This window comes from Cucurbita maxima, unplaced genomic scaffold (genome assembly GCF_002738345.1).
Source record: "Cucurbita maxima cultivar Rimu unplaced genomic scaffold, Cmax_1.0 Cma_Scf00016, whole genome shotgun sequence".
In the NCBI taxonomy this organism is placed as follows: Eukaryota; Viridiplantae; Streptophyta; class Magnoliopsida; order Cucurbitales; family Cucurbitaceae; genus Cucurbita; species Cucurbita maxima.
Genome location: NW_019272032.1, coordinates 1,605,751 through 1,632,806, shown reverse-complemented (window position 1 = coordinate 1,632,806; position 27,056 = coordinate 1,605,751). Strand labels below are relative to the sequence as shown.

Sequence of the window (27,056 nt, the reverse complement as noted above, 5' to 3'; positions counted from 1 at the left end):
AAGAAGAGAGAGGCTAGGAAAATTCGGGAAAGAAATGGAGCGGATTCATTGAATCTGGACACCCCCTTGATCGCCTTTAAGAGCACCTACAACAAACAGAGGCCCAAATCGCAGCACTCCAGAAAACCCAGAGCCATTTCGGGTCACAATGGGGATTCTGAAAACGTTCAAGCAAGACGACGGATCCGATCTGGCCATCAGGCGGAGGAACGAGGAGCTTGAGAAGGAGCTTCAGGCGAGCCGCGAAAGAGAGCAGGTGATGCGGCAGCAGCTACAAAGAGCCTGCCAGAGGCTCAAGGTCGCCGAGGAGGCCGAAGAGAGGCTGTCCTCTCAACTCGGAGAACTCGAGGCGGAGGCGCTTACGCAGGCCCGCGATTACCACCACCAAATCGCGGCGCTGATGAACCAGCTCTCGCAGGCTCAGAAACTGCTGCAAATCCGACTGCAACAACCGCAACTCCAGTCTGCCTCTGTCTAGATTTGCGTATTCGAAGCAGTGATTGATTTTGATCATCGAGTTTTTTTCCTTTTTGTTTGGCTTGATGTTTTATTGAAGCGCCAATTTTAGTAGTAGATATGTATGTGGTTTGATCCGCTGCTTGGGTTGTAAATCCAAAAATTTCTGTTCTTCCTCCTTAAATAAGAATTGGTCATTTTAAAATTTGGATGAATTTCAAATAAGCTAAAAGCTCAAATTTCAATCAAATTAATCTGTTTATAATTCTTGAAATCACTTAAAATTGTGACATTGTTTAAGCTTTTAATTAATGTAAATATACGATACGTATTAATTTCATGTAAATGGGTTAAAATGTGTTTTAATTGTATAAATATTACATTTGGAAAGTAATTCACTTTCAAAATTGTTATTAAAAGTAAAATTAATTAAAAATGAATTAATTTTTTTAAATATTAAATGATAGTTCATGATTTGATTTTTTTTTTTTTTGTCATTCTTGTTGTTCATTTCCTGGGTCGATAAGTCTCAATCCCAACCGTGGCGTGGACGAAAAGAAAACTAACACCATAAATTTGATTCCCATTATGAGTTGAAAAATGGAAGCAAAATGGACGAAATAATAGAGCCAAACAAACACGTCCACTTGGTTTAAGTAGCACCACAAAAAGTCTGTGTGTAATGGTTGCAATATAAACCCTTGGAAAATTCATCATATAATTTGGATTCGTTCACATATATCTTGGAAAAAAAGAAAGAACACGAGGAAAAAGAAATGGTACCGCAATTTAGAGCGGAGAAAGATGAGCTATTGATTGGGCCGAGAACCCATCTAAAGTAAAACTTTAAAGACCGAGAAACAAATCCAAAGATTGGTCGAACTCGATAATGCTAACTATCACGAGCATTAACCAAAGATGAAACTGACCAAAGACTGAAAAACAAATCCAAAAATTAATCGAACTTGATAGTTCAACCATCACGAGTCTTGACCAAAGATGAGTCCCAACCAACCAACAGAAGTTCGAATGACTGACCTCTTGACCCCTTTAAGGTCGGTCAATATGACACATCTCATACGGGTCAGTTGATAGTCGGAGTTATGGTGGTTTAGCACCACACCCAGATTCACCTCTCTTTGTCTTATAGGCCCAACGTATTTTTAACAATACAAATTTTTCGTCAATATGCCAACCAAACCAAGTTGTTCCATCATTCATTAATAAACAAAGCCATGGTTCAGCCATCCACAACAACAATCAAATCAAAGGTGCATTTGGTGCAAATTCAAACGACAAAAAAGTCCTATTTATCAAACATATTCTTCCTATTCAAGATGAACTAACCACTTCCCTACCTCCTCAAGTTCACCTACAAAGAGTTCTTGGGACAAGCTGCTCACTAAACCCGCTTCATCTCTCTCGTAGCTCGGCGTTCCTGAAATCAAAAGTTAGCCATAAACGAGATGACATAGAACAATGGAAGCAACAAGAAATTCGTTATAGAGCTCGATTAAAACCTCTGAATGTGATCAAGAATCAAAAGCCTCGGTCCCGGGGGGATCTTAACGTCTCTAAGCGCACTGGCACACGTCAAAGTAGAAGGGTATACTTAGCCAATGCATTGATTATAACCATAAGTATGAAAACATGAATTCAATATACATGCCTATCAGTGAGCAGAGGCAATGTGCTATCAGTCAATAACCCTTTCTTGAAATTCTTCTCATAGCTCTGTAGGCCAAGGTTACTCAACATGCTTCGTGTTTTAGCGTAGAACACGTCTTCCGCAGGTGGCTTAGAATACTTTTCCCCTAACTGCAAAACACCATTAATTCTTAAACAAGTTCCAAATTTTGGTATAAGAACAAAGGAACAGCCGAGGACGTGCTTGAAATGCTTGAAATTTATCAGAATAATAGAACAGTTGTTATTGATGCATACCTTGAAAAGTCCACCTTGAACGAGCGAGAAAAAAAGACCCGAGGTGACGGCGTTTGCCACCTGATTCGGGCCTCCCATTCCGCTCACCAATGAAAACATGGCCCCAGATCCAAAAGCAGCCACCATGCTAGCAAGTAAAATCGTAGTGGCCGAGTTCAGGAACAAACAAGCAGTCTAAATAGAACCAAGAGGTTACTATATGCAACATGGAAACAAACTAATATGCCCCTTTTGATATTTATTATAGGCTACTGATAAAATTAGTTTCTAAAAGGAGGCAAGAAACTAGCTATACAAAAAATGGCTCCAATTCCGCGTGATGAAACCGAATGGGTAACCATAAAGATCCTTCGAGACTGACGCCCAAACAGTGGCGTTAGACTTCAGATATGACCGAACCTACTCCCAGCACCTCTCCGCGTCCCTAAACACTGTTGTTTATTTCAAATCACAGACCCCAAAACGTAACAAGGAAGTCAGCCTAGCACAAGGGGATAATCTTCTCTCTTAAAGACAGGAAGTACCAAAACCATGTCGTCGGGAAATGTCGGGGCCATCAAGTGTCAAATCTGGATTTCGAATCTTGATCTGAATCTTGGTCATGGGTCGTTACAAATGGTATCAAAGCGATACCTCTCCCTGTAAGATGTGGTTTTGGGACGAACCAAGGCGAAAGCTGGTGGGCATGTGACACCAGAGTAAAAGAGGGGTACATGAATCAACTGAGACTAAATGAGAGCAATCCTGCGGATAGGATGAAGGAAATGAACATTACTACTTATACCAACAAGGTGCACCTTCCTTTTTTGTGGCTCTATCATAGGAACTTCATGGTTAAGCGTACTTTGCTATGAGAAATTCTATGTTGGGTGACCTCTTGAAAATTTTCCTAGGATGTATGTTAGTGAGGATAAAACATGCTGGAAGAACTCATGTTGGTCTGTAAGGATAATCTTCACTCTTAGAAGCGAGAACATGACCATATCGTAGGGAATGCAAGGAAATGTCGAGGCCATCAAGTGCCTAAACCAAGTTCCAAATTCTAGACATGGGTCATTACACTAATAATCCCAAACAACACGATCCAAGCCTTCAAACACACCATTAAGATTTTAAAAACCCTTGAGATCCAACGGTCTAGACACCATAATCAACTCACCAAATGAAACTCTCCCTTCTTATCAGCCCATTCTCAAATGAAATCTCTCATCAACCTCCCAACTTCTAACTCAAATCTGAATCTTTAACACAAAGAAAATGAGTTGAAATCTACTGGTCCCAATCCAGCTCCGAATCCATCCCCTTCGGAGCGACGCTGACACACCACCTCGTGTCTACCCCCCTTTGGGGTTCAGCCTCCTCGCTGGCACATCGTCGGGTGTCTAGCTCTAATACCACTTATAACGGCTCAAACTCACCGCTAGTAGATATTGTTCTCTTTGGGTTTCCCCTCAAGGTTTTTAAAATGCATCTGCTAGGGAGAGGTTTCCACACTCATATAAAGAATGTTTCGTTCTCCTCCCCAACCGATGTGAGATCTCACAATTCACCCCCTTCAGGCCCAACATTCTCGCCAGCACTCATTTCTTTCTCCAATCAATGTTTGGACACCCTAATCCACCCCCTTAAGGGCCCAACATTCTCGCCAGCACTCATTCCTTTCTCCAATCAATGTTGGACACCCTAATCCATCCCCTTCAAGGCCAGCGTCGTTGTCCACCCCCTTTAGAGCTCAACCTCCTTGCTAACACGTCGCACAGTGTATGGCTCTAATACCATTTCCAACAGCCCAAGCTCACCGCAGAGATATTGTTCTCTTTGGCTTCCCCTCAAGGTTTTTAAAACGCATTTTCTAGGCAGAAATTTCCACACCCTTGTAAAGAATGACTTCGTTTTCCTCCCCAACCGATGTGGGATCTCACAATCCACCCCCTTCGGGGCCCAGTGTCCTTGCTAGCACACCGTCTCATGTCCACCACTTTGGGGCTCAACCTCCTCACGGACACGATCACCCGGTTGGCTCTAATTCCATTGGTAACTGCCCAATCTCACCGCTAGAGATATTGTTCTCTTTGAACTTTCCTTTTTGGACTTCCCCACAAGTTTTTAAAACGCATATGCTAAAGAGAGGTTTCCACACCCTTACAAAGAGTGTTTCGTTCTCCTCCCCATTCGATGTATGATCTCACGGAAAATAATCAACAAGGAAAAGGAAACGGCGGAGACTTCGTAAAACCTTACCTTGACTGAACATCCTCCTTGCCTCTCAATCTCTTCATAACAGAAGATATGCCTGCATTAACACCGGTCATCACAGCGAAGTTGCGAGCTTGCACCAAGGGACCTCCAGCAAGAGCCTGCAATTCATAAGAAAACTACAAGAATCAGCTCCCCCAAATTCCACTTTTGTTCATAAAACTACAGAATTTCAACAAATAAGACAGTTTTCACATTTCAATCGGGAAAAATTATAAAATCAAACAATGAATAGGGGGAACCAAAATAGGACCTGTGCCTGCTTGAAAGAGGCCATGGCTTGAGGGTTGAGGCCGGCTTGAGGAGTGGGCAGAGACGAAGAAACGTCGTTGGTGAGAACGCCCATAAAGCCACCAATAGCAGCGCCCTGTGCGGCGCTGGTGGCGGTGACAACAGCGGCCTCAACGGGGAGAGACTGCTTGGCCAACCATGTTCTGAACCCATTTTCAAGTTCCTTGAAACGAGCCTGAACCTGCTCCAATGGGTTCTGTGGAGGGCTCAATTTAACTACCACTCCCTGGTTCCCCTGCTCCATCTATGATAAGCCAATTGGAGCCTTTATCTCTTCTCCGTTGCCTCCTCTATCGTCCCGCGACAGTTTGCTTCGCAGAAAATTGAAGCTTCGAGCCGGATCCAGAGAGCGGTGGATGGATAACAAATATGTATTACTTTTGTTCTTATTCAGCTTTAGAATCCCAAGCCTGCCCTAATTTAATATTATATATTTATACATACATATGTACATATATGTGTATATGTATGTATATGTATGTATATGTAGTATGTGACATATTCACACAAAAGGTCAAAAAGGCTATTTTTTATTCGAGAAGAAAGTCAGAAATCACCTTCTCAATAATAATAATAATAATAATAATAATAATATATATAATGTCAAAAAAAAAAAAAAAAATATTGTCCGAAAACTTTTTAAGTAACAACTTAGTCCAATATATACTTTTTAAAAATATATTAAAATTTTCAAATAGTTTATGATATAATTTTTCCATATTATTTGTCTTCTAAAAAAAAACCTCAATCTTATTTGAAATATCAAAAAGGAATGTGAAGCAACAATCCACCCTTTAGAGACCCGACGTCTTGTTGACACACCACTCAACCTCTTTAGAGACCCACCCGATAATCTACCCCTTTAGAGATGTCTTGTTGACACACCACTCAATGTCTAGATACATCACATGATGTCTAGCACTGATACCTTTTGAAACAGTTAAGTCCATCGCTAGTAAAAGATTTTTCCCTTGGAATAGTAAAGATTTTCCTCCTTGGAATTGCCTGTGATTAAATTGAGGTAGCTTTGTTCAATAATTTTGGCTATACCAAAGACGAAGACCACTGTTGTCCAACTCAAAAGCATCTACAGAGGCATACCCTCTCCATAAAAGAACAATAAGAAAGAAAAAAACCGATCCAATTGGTCTAACAACGAAAACAAGTCAACATGAAGAAGTCTTAATGAATGGAATTTGAAGAATTAAAGCAGAAGGCAACCAAAAAAACGTACAAAAACTTGGAACTCATAGTCCAACTAGAAAGGTAGCAAGAAAATTAAGAACTCATGAATCACCAAAGCAAGGAAGAGAGCGGATTGGAGAGACTAATCAACTCAAGTTGTGAGCTCCATTATGGCGCTGACAATGTCTCCGTCGTGAGTCTTGAGGGCCTTGACGGCCTTGGTTCTGGACACCCCAGCCTGTGTCATTACCAAATCAATGTCCCTGTCCTCCACCCCAGATTCATCAATCTCTTCCTCTTCCTCTTCAACCAATGCTCCAGCTGCACTACTGCCAGAAATCTCTGATTTTCCTCCCATCACCTGTCCCATGTCTGGCATCTTGAATTGCTGGGCAGCTTGTGTCTGCAACTGAGAACTCAAATCCTCTATCTTTGCCTCTCCAAATATCACATACGTCTCAGAGTTTGGACTTTTGAACACATCAGGTTTTGATATGAAAAACAATATCTGAATGTGAATGCCATGGAAATTAGTTTGTAACACAGAAACAAATAGACCAACACATGGGGAGATGGAGATACAAGCTTAAGCTTACGTTCTTGGTTCTTTTAATGGTGACTCTGCTAACACCAGTAACTGGTTTCATACCCAGCTTCAGCATCGCCTTGCGACTCTTCTTTTCACTCCTGCTCTGCTTTGAACTCTCATTTGAGCCTCCGTCTAATACAAACAAACAAACAAACAAACAAAATTGATTCAACCTCCCAGAAATTACATTCCATTATCTGGAACCTGAAATCTGAAACTAGCAGTCCAAAACAACAAACTCTACACAACTTGGACTTGGATGATCCATAAGTTAAGTTTAAATGACATGGAAGGTTGAAGCAGAGATTAAGAACGTAGTTACTGACAGAAAGAGTATTCATGTCAAGTATCTATTCAAACTATAAATGGTATCATGTAAATGTTATAGACAATGTCCAATTATAAAACAGAAATTTGGCACCAAATAGACGAGGTTACAACGCTTATAATAAAAATCAAAACAATCTACACCTCAGTTAATCACAGAAACCTAATTTAACATCCAAAAATTCAGGTTTCAAAATGCGTTTAGTAGCAGAAATATGAAGAGGCAGAAAGAATTTGAAGATTAGGAGAAAGAATTTGAAGATTAGGAGAAAGAATTTGAAGATTAGGCTCCATCCATTCATCTATCTGCATTGCTTTTTCTCAGACAAAAATTTGAAAAACGGCAGAATTGCATTGTATTTCATAACTAATTTCATAATCCAGGGAATCAGACTCGGCGAAAAATAACGTAAGAAAGGTAAAAGAAGAGAAGAAAGTAACTCACCAAGAGCCCCGTTCTCCTTTCCATCATCATCATCCTCGTCGTCATCGTCATCGTCGTCATCCTCAACGTCTTCAACAATCGGTTTGTCATCGAACTGCAAAAATGCATTTAGAAAAAACAAGAACCGAGTAAGAGAAAAACAGAATCCGGGGATAAGAATTGGAGAACCTGAAGCTTCTTCTCTAATTCGGCTGCAGACGACGAGATTTGGACGGCCTCCTTCTCAGGCTCGGTGGAGTCGGCGACGGGAGCAGACGGCATTGTTCTTAATGAATAGATAAGTTGAAAAGGCGGAAATAGGAAATGGCATGAGAAACAAATAGAGACTACGTGGAGAAGAAGCTTCGGTAATCGTATAAATAGCGTTACCTATAATCTCCTTTCAGGGTTCCAAATCTCTAATCAATATTGGGCTAATTCTGAGCCCACCTCTTTTCAGCCCATTTATGGCCCATTTTCATTAAATATTTCAAATATATATATATATATAATATATATATATATATATATTATCTTTTTTGAACTTTTCTTCGAAGTTTTAAAATAGATCTATTTGTAATATTTCGTTTCTCTCTCCAACCAACCTGGGATCTCACAAACGAGTTGAAAAAGGGCATGAAAATCGAGTTCATATTTTTTATTTTTTAAAAAATTAACCTAACCGAACCCAAAAAAACTCCTAATCGAATTAAACTCAGTTTAATTTGTTAACATTGTTTCAAAATTGTATCAATTAATTTTCTTGCTTCCTATTTCATTGAATTAAAAATGTGAAAATTATAAAATATAAAAGAAAAGGAATATTTTCCACTAAATCTATAGGAAGAATCTTAAATTAATAATTTATCTAAAATATTTTGTTAAATAAGTTTTCCAAAAAAATCTTCTATTTTTTAACATTATTTCAAAAAAAATTAATTATATTATTTTATATTTTCTTTTTAACTAAAAGTTTTGTAACAATTGTTATTTAAATCATATAAAATTTATATAACTATCTTAAAATAAATTAGATATTAAATATTATTTTAGTATTAAATTATAAATGTATTTATTTTTTAGGTATAGGTAATGGAAAAATAAAATAATTTTCTATTATAGCTTATTTAAAATCAAATATTAGTCATTTTATTCACCATAAACTTCTCCAACCTTTTTGAAATTTGAAAAAAAGCTGTCTTACTTTCTCAAATCCATGGTACCCACCAACCCATTAGCTTTTCTCAAACCTAGAAACCGAGGACTCACTCTGTCGGTCGCTCAATTATCCTAAACCGAGTCGATGGAAGAATTGAGCTCTTCGATCTTCAAAATTAGATCCAAGAAAGCACTCCGTTTAAGATTACTCTATCCAAGCTCGCTTAACTATATACTCTCCGTTTAAGATTACGGGTGGCCAAGTACGTCTAATTATGAAAGAGTAGAATTTAGTGTATTAGTGCTGGTATAATCGGCTGATTACAAATATATTTCAATTTCTAAGTAATATACAGAGCAAGCGATTGGTAACAAAGTCCATAATATAGCATAAAAGCAATGCAATTAGGGGAAGAACAAGGAGGGATATGACGAACTCAAAGCGTTGTGGAGCAGCGAGTGGGTTGGCTCAAAGTGAGGGGAGCCGTCGGGAGCGTAGGCCCAAAAGGCATCACCGCCACACAATCCACATTAAATCGGTAGCGCCCAGAAACCCAGCTCCCCAGCTTCCATCGCAGCCGCCCCATGGCTTTGATTTTGAGCACGAACCTCCCAGCGCTCTGATCACGCCCTACTTCATACCCAAACGACGGCGCCACCGGCACGCTGCTGCCAGCCAAGAAAGCCGTCAACAAATTGCTTTCTTCTTGCCCCTGGTAGAAGCCTGGGAGGGAAGTGCCCATGGTTATCTGTTGCCCTTTGTAAGCGGCGTATACTTGAAGCTGGTCGTAGAAGATACCCATTTTTTTATTTGGGTTTTTGGATGAGAGGGTGAGCTGAATGGAGGAGTTGAGGAGGTGAAGGTCTATGAGGTTGAGCTGGTAGACATCCGCCTGGCGTAGGGCGAACTCTGGCTTGGATGGGCGGAGAATGAGCCAGAGGAGGAGGATGAGCAGAGAAATTGTGGATAAGGTTGCTGATGCTGCGAGGAACAGCTTCTTGTAGCGCTTGTCGAGCTTCAATTGTTGCTTATTGGCGCAGTGTTTGGGGGATTTCACGTCTTCTCGAGACATTTAATTGGCAGGGGAGAACAGAGGGAAGGGATATTCAATGGGATTTGGGTGTCCTGAGAGGTGAAGAGGTAAGTAAATAAAGGAGGAGGGATGGTGTGGGGTAGCCACACAAACAAAAAGGGTAGCAATAATTAACGAAGACTTTTGGACGTCTTGCTTTTGACTGCCAACTTCAGCTAGTGGGCGTTGGGGTGGCTGGCACGCATGCCCATACACACACACAGCCACACCCAAACTCACACATGTAAACCTTCGCCAACCTAACTTTTTACTTCAATAATTACGTATCAAATGTGTGGATAGAATGTCTCGTGATCATGGTAAAGATCGTGTAGATATTGATAGTAGTGTGAGATCCTACATGAATTGGAGAGAAAAACGAGTGTCAGCAATGACACTAGGCCTCGAAAGGAGTGGAATGTGAGATCTCATATCAGTTGGAGAAGGGAACGAAACATTATTTATAAGGGTGTGAAAACCTCCTCATAGCAAACATATTTAAAAACTTCGAAGGGAAAACTCTAAGAGGATAATATTTGTTAACGGTGGGTTTGAGTTGTTACAAGTAGAAGTTAAAGAAATGGGCAACGTATACCTCGACTCAGATCAGATCGGGTTCAATAGATTGTTTGTCTTATGTGCTTTGTTCGTAGCTCCTCAGCTCGGTTTTTGTTAGAGGCCTTATTCGAGTTAGTGGGTCCAATATAGCTTTAAATTTCACCTGTAAGAAGAACTAAACACAAGCCAATTAAAAGACCATCATCAAGATAGATCTTTCTTGGGAGAAGCTAATTGCTTTAAAAAGCTTTGTAGTAGTTTTATGTTAGAAGCAAGGCAAAAAGTAATGTGAGTACAAAATCTTGGGGCCACTGTCCTCAATCATGTACAAAAGTAATTGAAACAAAGATGATGTGAAATTATAGGTTAGCTTTAGCAAAGATAATTAATTTACTTGGTGAATTTATTGTTGAAAGAGGTTTAGATGCTTTCTACACAATGCTACAATGGGAAAAAAACGCCAAAACATCCATCATTTGTGGGCTCGTGCTCGTTTTTATTGGGAATGCATGGTTTATGGACAATGAAACTACCAGACACGTAGGGTAGTCTTTACTTATCGGTACAATAAAAAGTAAAGTATGAAAATTTGAACCTCTGATTCTAAATAAAGAGATATCCTTCAGGTGTCATGTAACTATGCTCAGGTTAGCCCGAACTATTGCAAAGAGCAGATATTGACAAATTGGTGAATTATTAAAGCAAAAGGGTAACTTTTTAGATCTTTGTTTTGCAGGAAGAAATGGTGGTAATCTCATTGTCATATGAGTGGTTGCTTTTGAGGGAAGGAAACGGAGTTTAAGAATTTGAACATATTAGTTGGAGAGATTTCAGGTGAAAAAGAAGAGGTCGAGTTAGTGCATTGGTTGTGGTTGTGGCTATAGCGATCATTGTCTCAACTTGGCTACCTCTTTCCTCTCTTCCCCATTCAAGAGTATAGAACTATCAACCATGATGAACATTTTCTCTTATGTTAAGAAAATGAAGTTTCAAAATTCGAACATATAGACTAAACAAACTTCATATCGATACGACGAAGCCAAGTAAATGGTGGTCGGTGAACTTGATCATTGAACTTGATCACAACCCCGAAACGGTTCTAGGGGTTGATTGAAAAGAGTGGGTAAGTTTAGTGGAGAATATTTGAGGGTTGATGTAGAAATTTTGTGGACCATAGCCATGGCAAAGACTTCAAATTTTGGGGTTAACTTTATTGTAACTTTTGAGCTTTTTCTCTTCATGTGTTTCCACAAGTTATGATTGAGAGCTTTGAGGCCTTCAATCAAAACCAACCCCCAAGCAACTAAGCCCCACCTTTAGAATTAGTGGATTCAACTTTACTTTTTTATATACTAAGGAAAATAAAAATCTTTGAGATTAGAACACAAAATGTGCATAACTTTGTGATGAGAAGGAAACAAAAGGGGCAGAAAATTGAAGGATTGGGCTAAAGAAAGGCATGTGGGAAAGGGGAGGATTGAAAGGAATGAGTCCAACAGCCATTTGGTGGCATCACATCATGCCCATAGCCGCAGGATGTTGAAAGCAAATTTTGACCTTATCAATGGCTACCAAATCAATGTGTTATTATATTTCTAAGCCAAGCCATTGGGTTTTAAGTCAATTTTTATTATAAATATAATTTCTTGTTTTTAGTTTCGTTATTTTTCAATGATAATGTTCGATGTTCTTGTATAGTCAAAATCATTGTTCATAGAGAAAAAATGGATAAGTAGTTCGTTGGCTCAGCTGCCCTATTATGTATCTTAACTCTTAAGTTAAACTTTCGTTCTATTACATTGTAGGGTTACATTATCTTTGTTTTTGTATCTTTAAAATGCTTGTTTTAGTCTTTGACTTCGACTTTTCGTAAGCGGGCTCGGATTTTTTTCCAGTTATTCAATGGTCCCCTGGGGAGTTCTTTTGAATGTTGAATCAGGATGAGAAATGCTTTGATCTGCCATTAAATTTCTAATCGTATGCGTTGAGCATGCTTTCAAGCTTAGCGGCGAATGGTTTAGCATTTTAAGACGAAAACCAGTTACTTATGAAGCTTGTCTATGGATAATGTGTTTCTATAAGACAGAAATCATCAAGCACAGGCCTTGGTGGACTAGGGAATGCTTCAGTTCTGTTATTTGACTGCTAAGGTCTCAATATAATTGAATTACATAAGCAAACTCAGTTCAACTCCATGAAGAAGTAGGTCCTAACAGACCAAAAAGAAGAAAAAAAACACTCCTATACACAAGTTGGAATGAACATATGATTCTACGTGTTAAATATAAAGAATGTTCCTCATGAGATCTCTAAAACTAACACAGCTCTAATGCAAAAGATGCTTCCTGTACTTTCCATAGCCATGACTTGTTGTTTTATCAGTTTCTATTAGTATTAAGGCAGTAATCAGGCAGAATTAAGGTTTATTCAAGGAGTTTAGACCGAGTCCTAACCGTTGGATGTATTGGCGTTGCTTTCTGCAGGCAATGGATCATCGGTGTATACTCTACGGACAAACTGACCCTTCACTCTAGGACGCTGTTCTGCCAGCTTTTTCCTGCTCTCATAACGCACCTGAACATGAAATTCCTCCCATAAGAAAACAGCACGGTGAAAAACTAAATAAAGAGGCGAGATAAACTGCCTACCTTTTTATCATAACATCGATCTTTTCGCTTCAGTCGGAACTTTGTTAGAGCTGCTTCTCTTTGACTGCTCCAGTGAGGATCTCCTCCTTGATAAGACAAAGCTTCTTCATTTTTGCTCTCAGATGTAACCCTTGCAGCAATGCCAACCCGGTTGACATTGTTGTTGCTTCCGCATGTGCTAGGATATCCCACGCTTCGAACATGACTTGTATTACCACCACATAGACTACTGTTTGCACTGTGATCAGTGGTAGGTGATATATGGCCTTGATTTTCTGCATACTCCAACTTCTGCCCTGAGTTCTCTAACTTTCGGCTTCCTGGATCACTTATGTTGGGATGCTGGTTCAGAAACTGCTCCAAATTATGATTCTCAAGGTTTAGGGGATAAACTGTCTGTTTTGCCAAGATGGGTTCGGGATGAGTGACTAAAGTTGAGCATGGAGACGATGACGCACCCCCTTGTGTGCACAAGTTGGGAGAAAGTAAAGAGCCATGGCCCGAGCATTGACTATTAGACATCAAATCTTTCACTGTAACTTGATGAGGGATTTCTGTCTCTGAAGTACTTGATTTTGCAACTTCAGAGAGAGCAGATAGACTTGTCATCAGGGGCATAGAAGTATTACTGTTTTGCAGACTTAGCGTAGTATTAATGGTATCAGAGGTAGGAGTAGCAGCAATACTTCCAGTATGCTCGGGATTGCTTCCAAATTCTTTTTGTTCATCACAGATACTGCTTGATTTTGCTTGAAGTGTTTGCAATGGCCTGGAAGTGTATCTGCAGGATCACCACACAAGACTCAGCAAATAGGAAGAAAATAAACATCGTAGTGCAGATAATGAGACACCAAAAGCTGATCTCACAATACCCTCTTCTCCCATAACTAAACTAATTAAGCCATTCAACTCTTCACCATTGAAACAAAGGAGCTGAGATTCAAGGTACGGTAGTACATTCCCTAATTCTTGCATAAGGATAGACCCCATACACCTGGAATGTTACAGACTTGCATCAAGTCCTCAAAAGCTCGATCGCCCAGCCCTCACCCACTACCTACCTAGCAAAAACTTGATTGATTAAAGATTTGACGTGCAAAACTTAATATACGCCCCTGTATTTCTGGAACAAATTATACAAACACATGAGAGAAGGGTAACAAAAGAGAGCTTCTCAAACCAAAGTGAGAACTCAATCGGTTGCTATCAATTCCAAGGGATAATTATTCGAGCAGTAACCTTTTCCAAAGAGTAAAACGAGCGATAGGATTAGATGAATAGCTTTAGCCTTTTATTGAAGGTATGAATTTCAAATTTCAAAGGATTTGTATTTCTCGGTAAGTATTTACTAGGAAAACATTCACTTCCAAGTGATAATGGCTAGAGTTCAGATTGATGCATTAGTCTCCTAATGACAATACATAGCCACAAGCAGAGTCACAAATGAAAGGCTAAGGATCAGAACCAAAGAGAAATGGAACCTTGTAAAAGCTGAAGCACTGGAATGTTTGAGGGTAGCTCGTCCGTCTGCAGCACGGTCCTCAAAATCATTAGGTTGACATCTTCTTAGGGAAAGATCCAAATGAAGAGCAGAGCCGAAATTTTTTGTGGTAGCAACAGCGGAAGGAGATCTTCTTTGGTAGTCATCGGGATAATTGATACAGGCATGATTCAACGCAGTTGCATCTCTAGATGGGATGGCAAGCAAACCCTCTGCTTCACTAGCAATATAAGGACTTCTCCCATCATTGGTCGGCTCAAGACCCATGCTTAGTGTAATTGGTAAATCATCATTAGCATAGCAACTCATTGCCAATCCTAATACAATAAGAACACTTATAAAAGTTAGATTCTGCAAAAAGGAAAAAGGGCCATATCCAAATGTCACTATAGTAACAGAAAAAACAAATATGGTGTACCTCCAGATTCATTTTCATGCATAGCCAATCTCTGACTCAAATTGATGTGACCCCCATCTTTCTGTAGCTTGAAGTCATTTGAAGAGGATTTTTCCTGCCTCGGCTGTGAACTTTCCTGCATCTTACTACCAGCCTCAAAATCTACCTTTGTAGAAGAGCTCTGCAAGGAACACTAAAACATTAGTTTTTGGCTAGAATTATAATTGAAATATTCCTTACTTGTAATCATGGTTAGATTCATAAGAACAAATAAGTACATCAATTATTAAGTTAAAATCTCTGAAGTATACATGTACTTTCACGCAGATTTCACCATTAATAAGAATTCAGGGTTACCCATTTCGAAAGGAAGACAAAGAACATTGTAGTACATTCAAGGACCAACATCTCACTTTAAATAGTTTTTAAAACAGTGCGAATCAGAATAGTTCTGGTATTGCATGTGATAACATTAATATCAGAATAGTTCTGGTATTGCATACATAAGATTGTGGCAACAAAATTCAGTACCCATATTGCATTTTGCTGAAAGTCCTACATTTGATCCATCAGTAGTAAATCCATTCTAACCTGAGTATCACTCCCTTTCTCAGTGTTGTTGTCATTCCTCTCAACTCCAGCAGCATAATCAGTGGAGTGGTTGCTTGCAGTCTCATTTTCTGAAGTGACTTCAACCTTTTCTTGAATGTCAGAGCTTACATTTGATGACTGAAACAAACGTTGGTCGATGCAGTTTAGATTTCTGTAATTTATAGTTGACACCAAAATATGAAATAAAATAGTCAGAGAATCAAGAATAGCATACTGCTTGTCTTCTCCAAACATGTTGCCACAGATGACTCAGTTCATTTCTCCTTAAGGGCTTAACAAGATAGTCTGCTGCACCTTTCATCATGCATTTATAAACGGTGCTGATAGAATCTTCGGATGACATCACTGCATGAAGTCAAATGGCTACTGATTAGAACTAGTTTTTGCATAACAAAAAGAAAATTTCAGATATGCACATCCTATCCATCGGTCTTTTCAAGAACATACTTATAACAGGAATATTTTTGCAAGTCTCGTGCCCCATGATCAGAGTTAGCAGAGAAAATCCAGACATTGATGGTAATTCAACTTCCGCCAATATAAGATCTACATTACGGGGCCTTGCTTTGAGAATCTCCCACGCTTTCATGCCATCAGGAACAGCAGCAACTGTTTCAACCAGAAAAACCAAAATATTCTTCAGTTAAGAAGAAATTGGCATAAATCGGTAAATTTTTGCCCATCAATTTTGAAGCTGGTGCTTTGGATTACATGTTAACGCCATTTTGTGTCAAGTAACAGAAACAAGACATCATTTCAGCAAGAACAAAGATTACAGATTCTAAATAAACAAGGAGGTTGAAAAGGTTAGAGTCAGAGGACAGCAAGCATAGAGACAAAACAAAAGCAGAAGAAAGACGGATTTGGAGTACAGTAACAGAGTTATTCTAACAATACCACAAACTTTGGCGGTGCAGAGTAAATCAAGCGGAATAGGTGAGTGTGTAGGTAAAAGAAACGAACAAAATGGAAGAAAAAAGGCAGAATCGAAAAATTAAGAGAGGAAATCGAGAGATTATGGAAAAGAAGAAAGAAATTAAACCTCGGTAGCAGGACTTGCGGAGAAGAGCAGTGATAATCTGTCTGGTGGAATCGTCCGCTTCAACGAGCAGGACCCTGAGCATGACCTTGGGCAAAAGGCACTCCCACTTGATCCCAATCCCAAGTCCATTTGAACTGCTTTCTCTGTTGTTCTCGATCTCGGCCGTCGCATAACCAAAATCCACATCCTCAGAAGTCGCCACCACGGCCTCAGCCATTTCACAGTCGTCGAAGGCGGCGGCGTGATCAGAAACGAAGGAGAAGGAGCAGAAAAAGAGGGAGAAATTAACCGAGGAGGAAGAAGTAGAAGTAGAAGAAGAAGAAGAAGAAGAAGAAGAAGAAAAGGGGCGCTGGAAATCTCATCCGTTTGGTTCCTCTCGTACAAAGAAACGCAGGGAAAAAATATCTGAACAAATATCAGCGGCAAATTGAGTAGGGATCCAACGGTGGAGAGGAGTATTTGGGATTTGACCGCCAGAAATCGGACGGCTGAGATAGAATGAAATGGGGCCCACTGATCACTCGGACAGAGACAAAAGTCCAATTGGTTATGTTTTTGTGGCGGAGATTTGTTAGGCGGATTTTTTTTTTTCTTTTTGAGTGGGGACCACGTAAGAGGCTGGCCCACGTGGAAGATATTTAGGTTGCAGGATGACGTGTCGGGAAGTAGTTGGAGGAGAAGAAATCGACGCTTGCAGTGATCGAAACGTGGCATATGGAGAATCAAATATGGGGTTGGGCTTGAATTTCGGTTTCAAATAAATTAGGTTTTGGGATTCGAATCATTTGCCATCCATTCCTGGCTCCAAATTTCCACCTCTATTTAAAATTAAATTAAATTAAATTAAGGAGCTTTAAATATATCTTCTTCTTTTTTTTTTTTTTTTTCGTTTTAAAAAATTTAATCAATATCCTCCTTAAAGTTCTTTTTAAAAACTCCCAAATACACCTTTAAATTTTTAAAAATATTTTCGTTGGTATTGATGAAAATTTTTAAAGTTCAATAGAATATTTATTTAGATATTATTAAAAGTTAAATGGTAATTTTTAAATAAAATATTAATTATTTTCATTTAAACTTAAGGTGATAGTGTTTTTTAGATATTTTTTTTAAGCTCACGAAATCTTTTTAAATCTTAAAACGTTTTAAAGCAAACACTCAAAAATCACTTTTTAAATCTCTCCAATTGCTCAAAATAGTGTGTTAGATTTTTATAGTTTATAGATATTTAGTAATTTTTTTAATATTAATTATCAATATCAATTAATTTTAATTTTAATTTTTAATTTTTGAATTAATTGTTTAGTTAATATTTGAATTAATCGCTTGTATGTTAAATGAGCCGAACTGAGATTAGGTTATGGGCGACCAGTAACAGTTCCAGAACTTTGTTTAAATATTTTAAACCAAATTTAATTGCGTTTTAACTAATTTAGAGATTTTTTCTAATCAATATTATTTAAATTGCTTTAAAGGTTAAATAGCAGAAACAGTCCATACACGTGTCAACAGACGATAGGTCCATGCAACAAATTTGGCACTTGAAAAAAGAATTTAAAAAAGAATTTTATCTCACAATTAATGGATGAATTGTGAATCCAAAACAAAAAATGAGAATGAAATAAAGAGGACTTTGCAAATAATTGTATGTAACAATAAATTTAAATAAATTTCTAAATAGCAAACATTTATGTATGAATTAAAACCATAATCACTCAATCAATTTTGTAAATTTCACTAATTTTAAAATTCCTTTATGCATAAAGAAATTAGAAACTGAAAAATCTAATAGAAAGAAACGGTAAGCTCTACTCTGTTCTATTTGCTTGCAAAGCATCGAGAATGTAGAATTTCTTTCTGTCGGCAGGGATGCCTAATAGTCAGCCCTCATCCTGGGGAATGTGTATTCTCCATATAGTAGGGGATCTTCAGAAAAGAATTATTCTTGATTCTGGACTAATTATAGTGGAATCACTAGTGGCTTCTTCCTTCCCTAATATTACCTGAACCTTTAATTCGATTGAAAGGACCCGCGATCAGCCTTTTGCACCAAGCTAAGGAATGAAAAACTCGGCTTGGATCAAGGATGGGCTCTTGGTCACAAAAGGGAATCCACTTTTTTTTGCTTTCAAAACCTCTCTCGATATTACCTGACCTTCAAAGACTCGGTAAATGGGGCGTCGGTGACTTTTTGAATCAAAGTAGGTAATTTGAGAATCAGGTGCAGAAGAGACTAGAGGTAACTCAAAGCCCTATCCGTACCCGATCTCGGTCATTTACTCGACGGTAAACACTCCTTATTCAAAAAAATCCAAAAGCAGTGAGCAAGAAACTTAAGACATGCAAATACCTAAAGATGTCTCCAAACAAAATGATGGTAGGTCAGATCAAATACATGAGAAGGACTTGAAAGATATCCATACAACTCAAACCATTTTTCAGATAACTCAACTCCTCATAACCAGGGCAAGCATATAATAGGTCCTAAACTAACATGAAATCCAACAGAATGTTGCATTCTCGATATTATAACAACCGTTCCTATCATCATCATAGCTTTGTATTATCATCCGCTACCTTCTCGTGCCTGAAAAAGAGATTTCAGCTACTGTTAGTTAGTGCAGTTGTATGGCCCTAATCTAATCAAATCGTCGTTTTAGTTGAATACAAAGACAAATTCTACTAATTAGTTGAACTATACGACTCAGACTCATGGTACCAATTTAATTCTTACTTTCATTATGGTTCCTATTCTTAAATTAAAAAAAGCTTTACAAGTTTTCTTTTAAGTTGAGTTTAAGGCATTCTTTTGAAATCAGGAAAGAGACTAGGGCTAATCTCATTCCGCAGCATAATGAACCACAAATACTTACAGTAACTTAGGTGTCCAAAAAACTTTAGTGTACCATGACATTATCACATTTAGTTATCTAGAACCATCACGAGAAGCTCGAACTAGAGTGAGATTCATTCGGAACAAACGCCATCATGGGTTCTAACGTTCCCATTGGCAACTACCCCTGCCACCAATAATAACAAAACTAACAATGACCTACACCATAAAACAAACATGCTCATTCTACACCTTCATCCAAAGGTTGTTCTTTCTTAATACCACTACCCATTGACACATATCATTCAATCAGATAGCTCTATATACCAAGAGCATAAATGGATTAATATGAAGTCTACAGTTTTTGAAGCATTAAAACTGGACGGTTGCATACCTCACGTGGTGATCCAGATCTTGATTTTGAACGTCGTCTGCATAGTTAGCAGAAAATGTATGTCAAACATTATTTCTTAATTTCTTGAGAAAATCCAAACTCGGGAAAACACACACACACACACAGGCCACAGGTACCTTGAAGATTTAACAGGGGATAGAGATCTTGATCTTGAAACTGATCTAGAAACAGATTGTTCGGCTGATTTGCTGCATGGTACAAGAAAACATTATAAAGAATAATGAGGCCATGAGAGTGATAACAGTAAAACAGAAAAAGCTGGTACCTCCTATTTCGCTTCGCACTTCGGCTTCGGCTTCGGCTTCGGCTCCGGCTCCGGCTCCTACTACGGCTTCTGCTTCTGTTTCTGCTCCGACCCCTAGTGGGACTGCCTTCATACTTTTTCACCTGCAACCAAATGTAATCCACAAACACAAGTGACATAAAAAACCAAATCCAGTTTCTTCAAATGCTCACTGAAAGAGGCTAGGCTGTAAATGAAAACAGCACAACAGTAGGCTAATTGAAAATAATTAACTATGGCAAGAGAAAAAAGGTTAAGGTACCCGAATGTATGCTCTTGCCCAAGGATTTTTGAATTCTGTATCGTCAAGTTTTCGAATCTAAATAACAAAAACACATTAGTAGTCAAATTGAAATAATACAGGACTTCTGATGAAACACGCTTACAGAAAAACTTACAGCATACTTCATGTCGTCATAGTTTGTATAATCAACAGTCCCAAATGTCCCTGGACACATTTACTTCAAATAGTAAATATTTATCTAGTTATCAAATCAATGCGAAGAAATTTCAGGTTCTGAAGTTTGTTGAAACTTGTAAAGAGAGAGAGAAAAAAAAACAATAGCAGTTATTATTACAATATCAAAGTTAAGGATTGCACCTTCGCTGTCATGGGAAACTTCAGCAAAACACACATCACCAGCCTTGCGCATATGATCCTGAAAGCATTACACCAGTAAAGTCACCAACATGGTCCAATAAAAGAAACACTTCATCTTTCATTAAACAATAAAGACTAGCACCTTCAAATCCTGCCAAGAAGCAGAAGATGGGAGTCCCCGTACAATCACTGTGAGGGAAATTAAACATTCATTAGACCATTGAAATTAATATGAATCTAATGGAATATTACACGTGGGAAATTGTCAGTATCACCCTTCCTTATAAGGATGCATCATATATACCCCCACACCTCGATATTCTGATCGTTTTGAAACACCAAAACGTCCTCCACCACCACCACTGCCACCATAATTGCTACGATGATCACTTGATGAAGGGCCTCTACCACCATGTGCAAGCTCAACCTATTAAAGAACTGAAAATATTAAAATAAAAAAAATAAAAAAAAAAAATAAAAAAAATAAAAAAAAAAGTAAGACCAGGAAGTAAAGCAAAAGGAAGACTTAGTTGATACCCTTAGACGGCAACCATCAAAATTATATCCATCACGACCTCGAATTGCATCTTCTGCATCCCTAACATTCTCAAACTAACGACAGAAAGCACATAATATCATGAAAATAGTTTGACAAATGCAGCTAAAAGTAGATACAAGCCAAAGATCAAAAGCAATACCTCCACAAAACAATAACATGGAGGGCGCGGTGGAATCTTCAATTCAATATCCAAAATTCGACCATACTGCCAAAGGAACTATCAATCATGTAGCCTCCATATCACAAAAATTAAACCTTAGATATGCATGAGCCACAAAATACATCTAATTGATTTTCTTTCTGAACCAAAAATCAAAATAGGATTGACCGTAAATCACCATTGTAATGTACATCCCACTAAGAAAAATAAAATAATTCAAAATAGCATTCAAAATTAAAAATATGAAAAGAGAAAATAACAATTTTCTCATAGACACCGTGATAAAAAAAAAATGCTACGATTAAAAATACATACCTTGTAGAACAAATCTTCAATTTCATTCTCTCTTATGTCTGAGGGCAAGTTTCCAACATATATCGTGCGGGAAAAACGACTACTCATCTTCAAGGCAACAAATTAGTCCGAGCGTTTGAAATATTATTCCTGCACATGTTATGTCATAACATCATACATCTATTAAATGAATCATCAAAAGGATAGAACAACCATCTTCTACCACAATTGCCATCTGTATCAACAACTTTACTCTTAAAATAAGGTAGAACCAAAAACAACAAAGCAAACCAAGAGAGCAATCCTCCATGTGAGCCGTGCTCCACAATTCCATTGCTCATTTGCTCCAAGATGCTCCAAAGGTATTATAATATTGAAATAAATTTTGTATCTCCTCATCCTCTCCAGAATTTTAGCAGTGCATAGCTTTTCTGAGAGAGATCAAGCATCTCCATTTTAAAAAAAATACCCATAACTCCACAAGGATTCTCCCATTCCCTTTCTATATCCCTATGTATGATTGCAATGCTCATATTTGTCCAAGCGCTTGTCATCTATCATAAAGAAAGCATGTGTGTCATGAGATGAGGCAAGAGTGACATACATGATTAATTTTCCCTTACTCATCTCTCTTAACATCATTGAGAAAGCAACCCTGAAAAAATATGCAGGATGTCCTCTGTGGATTAACTTTAGATGATCAGTGAAATCCTCAATTATGTTGCATCCAATTCCAAAGAGGAACGGTGCAAAAGTTTACTACCTTTCTTATCAACATATTTAAGAACGTGGTCATATAAAACATTAGTGTTAATACTCTTGGTGCAACATCATTATCTAAGGTCATCAGTGGGAGAACTCCACATAAAAAACAAAATAGAAATACCATAATGTTATATCAATTAACAAAATGGAAACATAATTTAACAAGCCGGGTCATTTTTACTTCACGTAAATAAATCCCAACTAACAGGACATAAATTGAAGAAAATTGTAACACCAATTCAGTACAGGGAATGCACAGAAGTGATATTAAGAACAGAAAAATTCAGACTTCCGTGCCAATTTATTAATACTGGGTGGTAACAAAACGTTGGTTAATACTGTTATTGATAAGTGTATTCAATCTTGAATCAACATATTTACAGAAATAAGAGGAACGATTTTAAAACGTAATAAAGGTGCTAACACAGTAGACTATTTTCTCAGTTCCAAAGGTCTAAGTAAAGGCATCTAGATTAAAGTTCACCAACCACTACAGTGTTGTATTAATAACAACGACAACAGCCCAATGGAAGTAAACTAGGAGGAACGCAGAAATCAAATTTCAACCACCGAATCAGCTGCTTCAGAGTGTGAAATAATTCAGCACGAGGTGTCGTCCATTTAACACGCCGAGAGAACGCAAACATAAAAGTAATCAAGCACATAATACTAAATTCAACAAAACTTATCCACTAATGCCGCACCCTAGTTCAGATGACAAGAACACAAAAAGAGAAAAAAGCAAATCCAAGATTGCGAACGTTCTACCCACCAAGATTGGACAAGTCTGACTAATCATATTCCTTCACAGCACGCATATGTGCGTCGTTTGATTATACGGTAATTAAAAGCAGTAACGACTAACGAAAACAACATACCAAAGACTGGGAAACTGACGAACTAGACTGCACCAAAACCTGGTACCGAGGCTCAGCAGGGACTCAAAGAAGAACTGGCGCTTGGCTTCCGTGCTGGAGATCCTCCTGCAGCAACCGGAATTGATGACGAAGGGTTTAGGGTTAGGTCGTGGCAGAGGATAACATGCCACAGCCACAGCCACAGGCGCGAGACTGAAGGAGGTAATTTCCAAATACGCGATTATCTTATAAATAGTTGTCAGTTAAAATATATAATGTTATTACATCATTAAACTAAAATAATATATAAGTAATATTCTAAATATTTCAATAATTTTATTAATATCCTTAAATATTTTTAAAAAAATATTTATGAGATTTTTCAATACATAATTTATCTTTTTAAAAAGATTATGTATTTAAAAAGTAGATAAATAATTTTTGTATATACTTTAAAAAAAATTATTATTTTTTTTTGTTAAGAAAATTTATAGGTATTAAAAAGTTCTCTAACTCTAAAAAAAAATGAGGATTAATGAAAATTTGAAAATTTTAAAGAACTTTAAAGAGTTATAACTTCTCGAACAAATTGTTTAAGGAGTTCGTGAAAGTCTTTCCCATGGCTGAATTCTCTTATGTACCTAAATGGAGGAGGTAAAATCACTTTTGAAGGAGGATCGAAAACCAATTAATGCACCATAACGTCCTCTAAATGTCTAACTGATAGGCTATGTTCTGATTGTCCATCCAAATCATATCGCGTTGATAGTTGAGGTCGTTAGATTCATGATGACAGTCATTAGACATGATCTCAAAGAGCTTACTCGGACTCAGTATACACAAATATGCAAATGCAAATTGTTAGCTTGAAACCTGAATGGACTGTGTTAGAAAGAACCGAGATGGGTCCAAGATGCTCCATTGATGTGAGCTTCTCGATGATTCTTGAACACAAAATTACTCAAATTTATTAATACTAGTTGGTAATTTCGATTCTGATTTAGGCTGCTTAAGAACAATTTACTTCCAACTTTCTTTGATATGATATGAACAATGAACGTGTAATTTGTAAGCAAAACATGAGGTTAAAACAAATTGGATTAAGTTGTAACAATTATATAGTTCATTTTACAAAATTCAAGGGCTTAATGATTAAAACTGTGGTGACACAAATGAAAAAATATGTATATTTAGAAACTGAATTTCTGCTTCCCAGAAATCTCATAAAATGATTTCTCATCAAACTCATACCCAAGTCTTACATGAGCAGGGTAACATCACAGCAGCATAGCTACCAGCATGGAACAAACCTAAATCTGATACCAACAAACAAAGATCATACAGGAAATAAACAAATCTTGCAAGCAAAACTTAACATCTTTTTTGATGAGCAGACAAAGCAGACCAGTTTATTATTATTGTTCATAAGTTCTTCATGTTTTCCTTCAGACTATCCTGGCTTGGCCCCTCCAGTGTCTGTCTATTCCGCTCTTTGAACATGTTGGGAACCATCACTCTGGTTCAGTTTTTCCAGTGCTGAAATTCTACTCTCCAGAGAATCATGCAGCCCTCCCATCTGAATAACCATTAGGAAACACAATAAGTTATCATAATCACGACCCAGCCCCCCCTCGCTTTCGTCCCTCCCTCTCATCAGATAATCCGATAGGCGATAGAAACATAGAACAAAGATCTTATCTTAACAAGTTTGGGATTTTGACACAGAAGAAACTATGGGCAGAAAAATGGCAATAATGCATCGTTATAAACGAGCAGGTGAGCTGACTTATGAATGCAAGTTTCAAAAACGTATCAACTTCTTTCAGGCTCCAAGGGCTCATCACTATTGAGAGTAGACATGGAGATTTAATTTCATTTTTGTGCATGATTTTCAATGAAAAGGAACTGTCATTCTCTAAATCGTTTGATTCAGCTATATATCATATAGTTAGTTCGACTTCATCGAGCAGAAATTTGACTGGTAAACTTAACTGAATCTTGCATTTCAAAACATCAACGGCAATTCCATTAATCTGAAGATGAGAATCAAATATGCATACATTCCTTGATCATCTTTAAGAAACTTCAAATAAGATTTTGCAAACAATATTTAAGGAAGTATGAACATCAGGAAAAGCAACCAAACAAGAGAGAAAGAAACTTTAAAAAATGCACAAGTTTAATCTATAAACTTGACAATCAAGAAATTCATGAGATATTTAGTTTCTCAAATAGGAGGCCTTAAAGAGGTCTCGAGTCCATGAACACACCGCTAAATCAATGTGCCTTATCTATTCAAAAGAAAAAAAATCAAGGCCAAATCACAAGTTTAATCTATAAACTTTCATAGTTATATCGTATCGAGTAGGTCTATAAACTTTCAATTTCACGTCTAATAGGTTTTTGAATTTTTAAAGTGTGTAATAAATGTGGGCATCAATCAAGCAAAATGAGACCTAAAGGATAACTACAAAAAGTCATAATGACCGAAGCCATAAGAGAGACATGGAACCAACCAAGGCTGCACACGTCTTCCTTAGACCTCAAACAACATTAAAGCTCTATGCGTTGAGGATTATTGGGAGTGAGTCCATGTTGGTTAATTTAGTGGAAGATCATGGGTTTATAAGTGAGGAATACTATCTCCCATTGGTATGAAGCCTTTTGGGGAAGCCCAAAACAAAGCCATGAGAGATTATGCTCAAAGAGGACAATATCATACCATTGTGGAGAGTCGTGATTCCTAACACTATGTTCATCTCTCTTTCAATTACTAAATTGCATAACTCCCAAAAGCCACACAATGGTGGTTCTGTTTCACAAATGTCAATACGATCATCAAGTCTACACAGCCAATCAAGTACATTAATTTTGTTGAAATGCATAGTTTCCATTACGGCAAGCTCTTCTTCATATTTCTCTTCTGTAATTTTTTTTTTTTTTTTTTCCTTATTGAACCAGGAAAGGAAATTTCAGCAACAATCTAGCAACAAGTAGCCCAAAATCGACGAATACCGCTGTATCGACCAGTTCACATCAAATTAATTTTATCCACCGACAAGGAAACCCCTAATTTTCCTTTTTCTCCTTTAATCTATCGCACAGAGAAGAGCCATTAAACAAGCATCGAATACAAATCTGTATTTCCGCCTCTGCTATTTCAAAGCTAGCTCGATTATCCAAAACGAAAACCAAATCTCAAATAAATTCAATCAGGAAAAAAAACTACGAATGAAGCTCCCAAATCGAATGCAAGAAAAGTAATTCACGAAACTCGCAACATAGACATAAATATGAAAATCAAAATACCTTTTGCGAAATGGAATCGTAAGCAATCTTGTAATCTCTTTGAAGAATGTAAAACCCCAGAGACGATGCAACCGCTGCTCCGGCGAAGAAGGAAGCCAATCTCACTCGCAGGATATAACCCATCTCTATCACCCACGCCCTTCTGCTTCGTTCCTGTTCCCTCCCGTATTCTTTTCTCTGCAAACACAAAAACACAAATTGTAAAAGAGATTTTAGGGTAAATACTAATTTCTACTTTGGATCCATTGATCAGAGTTTCAAACTTTTTACTCCAAATAATATTGAGCTGAAAATATTTATCCGAATTCTAATAATTTAAGCATGGTTCGTTGGATAATCCACGAAGTTGACGATTTGATTTTTGGACTATTTAATTGTTTAACTTAAATATATATATATATATATATATATATATAATAATTATCATGGCTGTCCCATTCTTTGTCTAAATTTCACCTATGCATTTAACTTCAAAATGTATTTAATAATTTTTTGAATTTTTAATAGTTTATCCGATGG

The 27,056-nt window shown here is 37.6% G+C and overlaps 6 protein-coding genes and 1 long non-coding RNA gene across 12 annotated transcripts; 1 reads left to right on the top strand and 6 right to left on the bottom strand.

The window, feature by feature from the left end:
* Positions 1 to 47: 47 nt before the first annotated feature.
* LOC111491545 (protein RESPONSE TO LOW SULFUR 2-like) lies at positions 48 to 663 on the top strand. The gene has a single exon (XM_023140499.1). It carries the CDS (start codon positions 149 to 151, stop codon positions 476 to 478), a length of 330 nt encoding a protein of 109 aa, XP_022996267.1. The 5' UTR covers positions 48 to 148; the 3' UTR covers positions 479 to 663.
* Positions 664 to 1,643: 980 nt separating this feature from the next.
* Positions 1,644 to 5,347, bottom strand: LOC111491434. Its single transcript, XM_023140348.1, has 6 exons — positions 4,910 to 5,347; positions 4,642 to 4,757; positions 2,401 to 2,527; positions 2,126 to 2,274; positions 1,977 to 2,039; positions 1,644 to 1,894 (listed from the first exon to the last, which is right to left on the bottom strand). The coding sequence occupies exons 1-6, from the start codon at positions 5,189 to 5,191 to the stop codon at positions 1,870 to 1,872; spliced, it is 762 nt and encodes a 253-aa protein (XP_022996116.1). The 5' UTR covers positions 5,192 to 5,347; the 3' UTR covers positions 1,644 to 1,869.
* A 722-nt stretch (positions 5,348 to 6,069) lies between these two features.
* LOC111491648 (nascent polypeptide-associated complex subunit alpha-like protein 2) lies at positions 6,070 to 7,817 on the bottom strand. Its single transcript, XM_023140650.1, has 4 exons — positions 7,662 to 7,817; positions 7,494 to 7,587; positions 6,729 to 6,853; positions 6,070 to 6,640 (listed from the first exon to the last, which is right to left on the bottom strand). The coding sequence occupies exons 1-4, from the start codon at positions 7,752 to 7,754 to the stop codon at positions 6,284 to 6,286; spliced, it is 669 nt and encodes a 222-aa protein (XP_022996418.1). The 5' UTR covers positions 7,755 to 7,817; the 3' UTR covers positions 6,070 to 6,283.
* A 1,086-nt stretch (positions 7,818 to 8,903) lies between these two features.
* On the bottom strand, positions 8,904 to 10,159 carry LOC111491649 (NDR1/HIN1-like protein 26). Its single transcript, XM_023140651.1, has one exon. It carries the CDS (start codon positions 9,701 to 9,703, stop codon positions 9,068 to 9,070), a length of 636 nt encoding a protein of 211 aa, XP_022996419.1. The 5' UTR covers positions 9,704 to 10,159; the 3' UTR covers positions 8,904 to 9,067.
* A 2,211-nt stretch (positions 10,160 to 12,370) lies between these two features.
* Positions 12,371 to 16,837, bottom strand: LOC111491645 (two-component response regulator-like APRR9). Its single transcript, XM_023140645.1, has 8 exons — positions 16,462 to 16,837; positions 15,867 to 16,028; positions 15,634 to 15,764; positions 15,399 to 15,536; positions 14,829 to 14,988; positions 14,391 to 14,727; positions 12,910 to 13,690; positions 12,371 to 12,835 (listed from the first exon to the last, which is right to left on the bottom strand). The coding sequence occupies exons 1-8, from the start codon at positions 16,676 to 16,678 to the stop codon at positions 12,710 to 12,712; spliced, it is 2,052 nt and encodes a 683-aa protein (XP_022996413.1). The 5' UTR covers positions 16,679 to 16,837; the 3' UTR covers positions 12,371 to 12,709.
* A 1,945-nt stretch (positions 16,838 to 18,782) lies between these two features.
* LOC111491646 (serine/arginine-rich splicing factor SR34A-like) lies at positions 18,783 to 23,463 on the bottom strand. Of its 4 annotated transcripts, none has more exons than XM_023140649.1 (13): positions 21,898 to 23,463; positions 21,628 to 21,756; positions 21,292 to 21,357; positions 21,131 to 21,205; positions 20,906 to 21,020; positions 20,736 to 20,782; positions 20,594 to 20,651; positions 20,391 to 20,440; positions 20,255 to 20,311; positions 19,975 to 20,096; positions 19,826 to 19,897; positions 19,689 to 19,725; positions 18,783 to 19,048 (listed from the first exon to the last, which is right to left on the bottom strand). In XM_023140649.1, the coding sequence occupies exons 2-13, from the start codon at positions 21,712 to 21,714 to the stop codon at positions 19,028 to 19,030; spliced, it is 807 nt and encodes a 268-aa protein (XP_022996417.1). In that variant the 5' UTR covers positions 21,715 to 21,756; positions 21,898 to 23,463; the 3' UTR covers positions 18,783 to 19,027. The 4 variants fall into 4 exon arrangements, with proteins under 4 accessions (XP_022996417.1, XP_022996416.1, XP_022996415.1 ...); XM_023140648.1 differs by having other exon boundaries at positions 21,628 to 22,160; positions 23,250 to 23,463; XM_023140647.1 differs by having other exon boundaries at positions 23,250 to 23,462.
* Positions 23,464 to 24,415: 952 nt separating this feature from the next.
* LOC111491073 lies at positions 24,416 to 26,822 on the bottom strand. Of its 3 annotated transcripts, none has more exons than XR_002719664.1 (3): positions 26,808 to 26,822; positions 26,538 to 26,714; positions 24,416 to 24,804 (listed from the first exon to the last, which is right to left on the bottom strand). It is a non-coding gene; the product is annotated as an uncharacterized LOC111491073 (long non-coding RNA). The 3 variants fall into 3 exon arrangements; XR_002719663.1 differs by having other exon boundaries at positions 26,801 to 26,816; XR_002719662.1 differs by lacking the exon at positions 26,808 to 26,822 and having other exon boundaries at positions 26,538 to 26,790.
* Positions 26,823 to 27,056: the final 234 nt, after the last annotated feature.